The 6,869-nt window shown below is 32.1% G+C and overlaps 1 protein-coding gene across 1 annotated transcript; it reads left to right on the top strand.

Moving 5' to 3' along the window:
* LOC104718901 (choline-phosphate cytidylyltransferase 2) lies at positions 5,042-6,857 on the top strand. Its single transcript, XM_010436720.2, has 8 exons — positions 5,042-5,227; positions 5,323-5,436; positions 5,524-5,619; positions 5,712-5,754; positions 5,835-5,990; positions 6,079-6,147; positions 6,337-6,447; positions 6,540-6,857. Exons 1-8 carry the CDS (start codon positions 5,109-5,111, stop codon positions 6,720-6,722), a joined length of 891 nt encoding a protein of 296 aa, XP_010435022.1. The 5' UTR covers positions 5,042-5,108; the 3' UTR covers positions 6,723-6,857.

Here is a 6,869-nt window from a genome sequence, read left to right as displayed (position 1 = left end):
TGCTTGTCCCATTTCATGCACCAAACCACCGCTGAACACTAGCAGGCTGTCAAGCGGTTACTTCGATATTTGGCGGAAAAAGTGTATCATGGTCTCTTCTTCTATTGGCGTAATGTTCTCTGTCAGTTAATGTTTTTTCTGATTTTTTTTTTTTTTGAAGTTTTGTTTAAGAATATTTGATGTAAAGATGTAGAAAAGGCCTAGTTTGGTAAGAAAAATATAAATTTTGTCCTTAAAATTAGATTTCAGTATGAATTTGAGTAAAAAAAAATTGAAATTTTAGTGTAAATCAACTAAGAAAAGGCCTATACCCTTTTGTCTAAGGTAAAAGATAAATATTTTTGTTACTCTAAAACCTCTAAGTCGGACTGTGCATAGGGCACCCAATAATACTGGACCGGCACTGCCTTTGTTTGTATGTCTGATAAAAGCTACTAACTGTGTATCCTACTATATTTAAAGGTGGGGCAAGTGTTAATGGTCATGGAACTAGGTAACACCTGCCTAAATTCTTTGAAACCGATGCTTTCCTTTTCTAGTTATTGGCTAAAATTAGAGAGTTTGGTCATTGGTGATTCTTTTGGTTAGTTTGTAATGCAACTTTGATCGGTCACCACCTTGTTTCTTGCTCTAAGGTGTCGCTAGGTCCTCCACCGAGGCTGACTATCGTTCAGTTGCAAATACTTCAGCGGAAGTGCGTTGGATATGTTCCTTGCTTCGGGAAATCAGGTTCAAGCTCACATCACCACCAATTATCTACTGTGACATCGTTGGTACTACATACTTATGTGCCAATCCCGTGTTCCACTCCTGCATGAAACACCTCACTCTCGACTACCACTTCATTTGGAATCAAATCACTGCCGATGAGCTCCGGGTTGCTCATGTCTCTACCAAAGATCAGCTCGCAGATGCATTAACCAAGCCTCTCGCTCGTGCACCGTTCTCAACCTTGTCATCCAAGATTGGCTAGTCCACGGCCCCACCATCTTGAGGGGGGATGTAGAGGAATCAAATCATATCAACAAATATGTCAAGTGTATATACTGTATTTATGTCATAGATGTAGCCTCCAAGTCTTACTTGTGCATATATGTTGTACTCTATCAATCTCAATAGGACACAACATTCTCTATTTTTTATATTTTACTACGTTGAGACTCTCAAAGATTGGCTGCTTGGGGAGTCATTCCTTCAGCCGATTGTTGTATATGTTCCAGTATGCCTGAAACTCGAGATCACTTGTTGCTTACTTGTGTCTTCACTTCAGCAGTTTGGACCCAAATATTCAACAGGCTAGCTATTTCCATCGCTGATCCGTAAGGTTGCTGCACAAGCGTGTATCATATTTGGCGTCAGAGAAACAACGACTTATGAATTCCTCCAACAGCAATCTTCAAGAACATTGATAGAGAAATTAGTAACACTATCACCGGGAGGCTACATGAAAGGCGTTGGCGACCGCTAATGCTACTCTTGATTCAATAATCCTATTATTTTTCGAAAACTAAAATTATTGTAACTTTGTTTTTATTATTTTTGCCAAAGTCACTCTATCTTAGGTAAAACTTTCTGTATTATCTTTAACTTTCATTTTTAATGATATTTACAAGTTTAGAAAAAAAAAAAAAAATCATCTCTAGTCAAAATCATCTCTAGTCAAAATCACCTTACTTGCTGAGGCATTATTAGACCATGGGATATTGGGATGTGTCCGAAAACATAGAATGATGCCTCTAGCCAACAAATTCCTGAATGAAAAGTGATCAAGACCAGTCATATTGCTGTTGTCTCTACTGAGTCTCCATCATACGTCACTTCCTTAAGCACTTACCCAAAATTTATTACTTATAAGTGGAAATTCTTTTTTGAAGATTCAAAGTTAAGTTGAAAAAGATTAAAAAAATAAAAATAAAAATAAAAATAAAAATAAAAATAAAAAAAATATAATAATAATAATAATAATAATAATAATGATAATAATAATAATATTAATAACAATAATCAACATATCAAAAAGCTCTTTGTATTAACAACACCAAGGTCTTAGAATATTATATAGTAAAACACAAAATCTATTAGTAGAGGAAATCAAAACCTAAAAAAAAAACAACCTCTAAAATCTTGTGAAATATTTTTATTCCAATATAGAAGACTTATCACAAACTAAAAAAACAACCTCTAAATTCAGTAATATCCAAAAGAATCTAAAACTGTAATTTAAATAACACCAAAAATTATAAAGCTATGCATCATTTCAAAATTATATTAACAAAAAAAACTCAATACTACAATTATCAAGAAGAAAACAAACTCAAGACTACAAATTTTAGTCTACAATGTAATTTGTTCAACCAGCATTGAACAAAGTCTTATATAACATAAATAATAATTTGAATATAATTTGGCCATGTTTTGAAATTAGGTATAATGAATTATTTACTTCTTAAGTTAATCTTACAACCTATAACATAGTTAACTAAAAACTAATAAACAATAAATTATTAGATCACTAAGTTCTAGCTATTATTTATGTCACTGATTTTTATGTATCCTTGATTTAAACATGTGACGTCTTTTTCTAGTCTTTGTTGATTTCTAATGCACTTACATTTTTGTTTGCATGGATTTGTTAAATTTTGGGATTCTCCTCAATTTTGGGATTTTTTTTGTGAGATAATTTTTTTGGATTAAACAATCTTTAGACGATGATTTTGATAATTTAGTTTGATTTTTGTTTCTCCGCATGTCTGAGAAATTTTAATTGTGAAAACACAAAATCATAAATCGTCCATTTCGATAATTTTCTAATTTTTATTAGAATTTTTTTTCTTTTCTTTTTTTTTTTATTATCGAGTTATGGTGCACCTGCTTTTTCGTGTAATGAAATTGTTGTATGTAAAGATGATTTTCGAAGTTTATAATTTGATTTATGTTTACCGCTTTGCAGTTTTGCATATAAAAGACTAATACCATGTAACACTGAATCTATATATTTTAAAGATCTTGCGGATTAAAAATGTATTTACATAAGAATTTAAGAGTTTTTTATGAGAAGATCAAATGTATCGGTATGCATCTATGTTTTATTAGAAATGTTGTTGTAGAAAAGTCAATAGGTGTAAAACAAAGATCTGGATTGATCCCCATTTCTTGATTTTTGTCAATTTAAGACGGTGAAAATAGTTAAAAGTTCCAACTCACAAATTGCCACCATTGCCATCTATTCGGACAAAAATGCGAGACAATACGGATCTCTAAGGTTATACAACTATTTGATTATAAAATTATTATTTTGAGTTTTTTGTGATCTCTTTTGTAATCTTCTTTCCTAATACTTAGACATCACAGTTGTGAGCAAACCCTATTAGACTGGTGCAAATGTTTGGGAGGGCTGCAGAGAACTTGAACCGGACACAAACCAATGATGCTACAGTGGTAGCTGTTTGAGTCAGCACCTGACATGAAAAAAACAAACACAACAACTAACCGGTGATTTTTCTTATATAAATTTAAATATTTATTTATATTTTTGATTGGGTGTATTTGGTGAATGATGTTGTTTGTTTTTAACTAATCAATTTGACCATAAGGCATAAGCCCATACTTTTGTTTTACTGTATGTAGAATAACAAATTAAGCAAATATGTAATCAATAAATAATAAAAGTTTTGATCAAAATTTTTTTTTTAAATGAAAATGTTCAATGACCCTTAAATGGTCCTCATTTTTTTTTCTGGACAAAAAATGGTCCTCATTTATCAGTCTCTTATGAGCTCTAAGAAAAGTTTCCATGGATGCAATCAAATGCAGCTCCTGTTTCTTCCACCGCTAACAAAGTTCATGATATTTTCACCAATTTTAGTAAGTTTATATTTTTTTTTTCATTCTTTTAAATTTAGAAAAAATAAGAAATGAACTATTATCCATTGTTGAGCTCTCACGTTTAAATGAATCATTAGCCAATTTTGTATAAAGAACTCGAATGGGATGAATTTACAAGTAAGTTTATTTATGGCTTTCTTTTGTTTCGGTAAAACATATTTAAGACATTGGGTTTTGAACTTTTGGGAGTATATGGGGGAGTACACAGTGACATTCTAGTCATCAATAATTAACAGTTGAATAACATCGTCAAAATCAATGTCAGTTTTTGAATAACGTATATTAGTTCATATTTGAAATTTGATTTAAAAATCATTCATGTAAAAAACACATTTCTAAAGCGTATATGCAAAATGTTCTTATTGATTTTGGCTGGTTTTTGCAATGGACCCATAGCCATATGTTTATTTCGAAGATCTTGCAGATTAAAATAAATTTATGGGGTATTATATTTTGTGGGAGAAAGATAACAAAAGTTTTTAAATAAGGATTCAAGAGTATTTTTTGAAAGGAAAATAATTATCTAAGTTTATCTCTATTTCACTAGAATAGTGAATGGTAAAATCAATAATTTTCTTTTAAAAAAAAAAAATCAATAATTTTTGTTCGTTGCTTTGTAACAAAGAGCAAAGGTCTTATTCTTGTTCGATCCCCATTTCTCAACTTTTAATTAATAATTAGTTGGAAAGAAAAAAAAGAGAGAAGATTCATATATCCTGATTCATTGGAAAAGAAAAAAAAAACAATACATATTGATAAATTTTAAAAAGTTAAAATTATTAAATTATCTGAAAATACGTAGAAACTAAAATTATCGCTAAGGATACATTAATTAGAATTACAAAAATGAACAACAACAATCCTCATTTTGATAAATAGATAATATTTACAAGAACGTTTTATAGCTGCGTAATAAATAAATAAAACTAAATATTTAAATCAAAAATTACTAAATAAAATAATACATCCTTTACAAACAAGGTCAGTATTCAAACATGGCCGACGTATGATCTCACCATCTCTAAATTATTATTTTTACAAAATTGTCGTCTATCAATAATATATAAATGTATTTTAGGTTCCAAAAATTGAAAATGATTTCTTATTAAAATTATCTTAAAAAAAAAAACTAATTTAGAAAAACCCCGCGATTGGAGGGAAAGCCAATAAATAATCTGAAAGATAATAAAAAAAAAAAAAAAAATTCGCAAGGAGGAAAGAAGATGAGCGTTAATGGTGAAACCAAGGCTTCTTCAGATCGACGGGTTAGAGTCTACGCCGATGGGATCTTCGATTTGTTTCACTTCGGTCACGCTCGCGCCATCGAACAAGCCAAAAAATCGTCAGTTTTTGCTAATTCTCTATCTCTGTGATTCGTAAATTGCTGGAATTGAGAAATTACTGATTTCAATTTGTGATTGAATTTCGAAAATTTAGGTTTCCGAATACGTATCTGCTTGTTGGATGTTGTAACGATGAGATTACGAACAAATTCAAAGGGAAGACTGTGATGACGGAATCTGAACGATACGAATCTCTTCGGCATTGCAAGTAATGTTTTTAATAATTGCTCCTATTATAGATTCTCTGGAGATTTTGAGTTTTTTTTTTGTTTTGTTTGTTTTGTTTTATAAACAGGTGGGTTGATGAAGTTATACCAGATGCACCATGGGTTCTTACTACAGAGTTTCTTGATAAGCATAATATAGATTACGTAGCTCACGATGCTCTTCCGTAAGATTTTGTTTTTATTTTTGCGTTTGTTGTATAGTTCTATTAGAGAATTCGCAGAGGTTAATGATGTGTGGTTTGTGTTTGTTTGATAGCTATGCGGATGCTAGTGGAGCTGGAAATGATGTTTATGAGTTTGTAAGTTTTAAAACATATATAGAGAGGCTCATCTTTCTACCTTTTAGTATCTTACTCGTTATCTCTTGTGATTCGTATAGGTAAAGGCGATAGGGAAGTTTAAAGAAACTAAACGAACAGAGGGGATATCGACATCGGATATAATCATGAGGATAGTGAAAGATTATAATCAGTATGTGTTGCGTAACCTGGACCGAGGGTATTCGAGAGAAGAACTTGGTGTTAGCTTTGTTAAGGCACGGTCTTCATTCTTTTTCTCCTCATCTGGTTTCAGTCAACAACCAACTAAACATGTTATTTGGGATTTTATTTTACTAAATACAGGAGAAGAGGCTTAGAGTGAACATGAGATTGAAGAAACTGCAAGAGAAAGTGAAAGAACAACAAGAAAAGGTAGGTGGCGATGAATCGATTCTTTACGTGTTAATGAATGTTGCTTTATTGAGACATCCTTTTCCCCCTTGGATTTTGTGATGCACGGCTTGTTATAGTGTGAATACATATAGAACAAGTGCAGAAATAATGGTGTTGGAATTGCTCATTGTGTAACTTCTGAATCCTGAATCTTTTCGCTTTCTGCAGATACATACCGTAGCAAAAACTGCAGGGATGCACCATGATGAGTGGCTTGAAAATGCGGATCGTTGGGTTGCGGGATTTCTTGAAATGTTTGAGGAAGGTTGTCATAAAATGGTAAGCTAGAATTGATTCTCATCCTCTGAAATCTCAATCATGAGAGTCTCTGTCGCTAATGACTGAGTTGTGATTGTTTTTTTTGCTTTCAGGGAACAGCCATCAGAGATGGGATCCAGCAACGGCTAATGAGGCAGGAATCAGAAGAGAACCGACGGATGCTTCAAAATGGTCTGACAATTTCCGAAGACAATGAAGACGAACAAATATCTGATGACAATGATCATGAAGATCTTAGTGTGAGCAACAAAGAGACTGTAATAGTAAAGAAATGAGAGTCTCTGGCTCATGATTCAAGTATTTCCAGATACACAGGACCAAAAGTCTACTAGATTCCACATCTGTTGCAAGGCTTGTTTATTCAACTGTATATTAAACTCTACTTCACAATCTCCACTTGTTTTTTAAGACTCAAATGCAGC

Source organism: Camelina sativa, chromosome 10, assembly GCF_000633955.1.
Source record: "Camelina sativa cultivar DH55 chromosome 10, Cs, whole genome shotgun sequence".
Classification (NCBI taxonomy): domain Eukaryota; kingdom Viridiplantae; phylum Streptophyta; class Magnoliopsida; order Brassicales; family Brassicaceae; genus Camelina; species Camelina sativa.
Note: the sequence above shows the minus strand (reverse complement) of the source record. Positions and strands in the feature narration are given on the sequence as shown.

Coding starts and splice junctions, on each gene's coding strand:
- LOC104718901 (XM_010436720.2), top strand. CDS start 5,109: ATGAGCGTTAATGGTGAAACCAAGGCTTCTTCAGATCGACGGGTTAGA. Junction 5,437..5,523: donor GAATCTCTTCGGCATTGCAA/GTAATGTTTTTA, acceptor TTTTATAAACAG/GTGGGTTGATGAAGTTATAC. Junction 6,148..6,336: donor TGAAAGAACAACAAGAAAAG/GTAGGTGGCGAT, acceptor CGCTTTCTGCAG/ATACATACCGTAGCAAAAAC.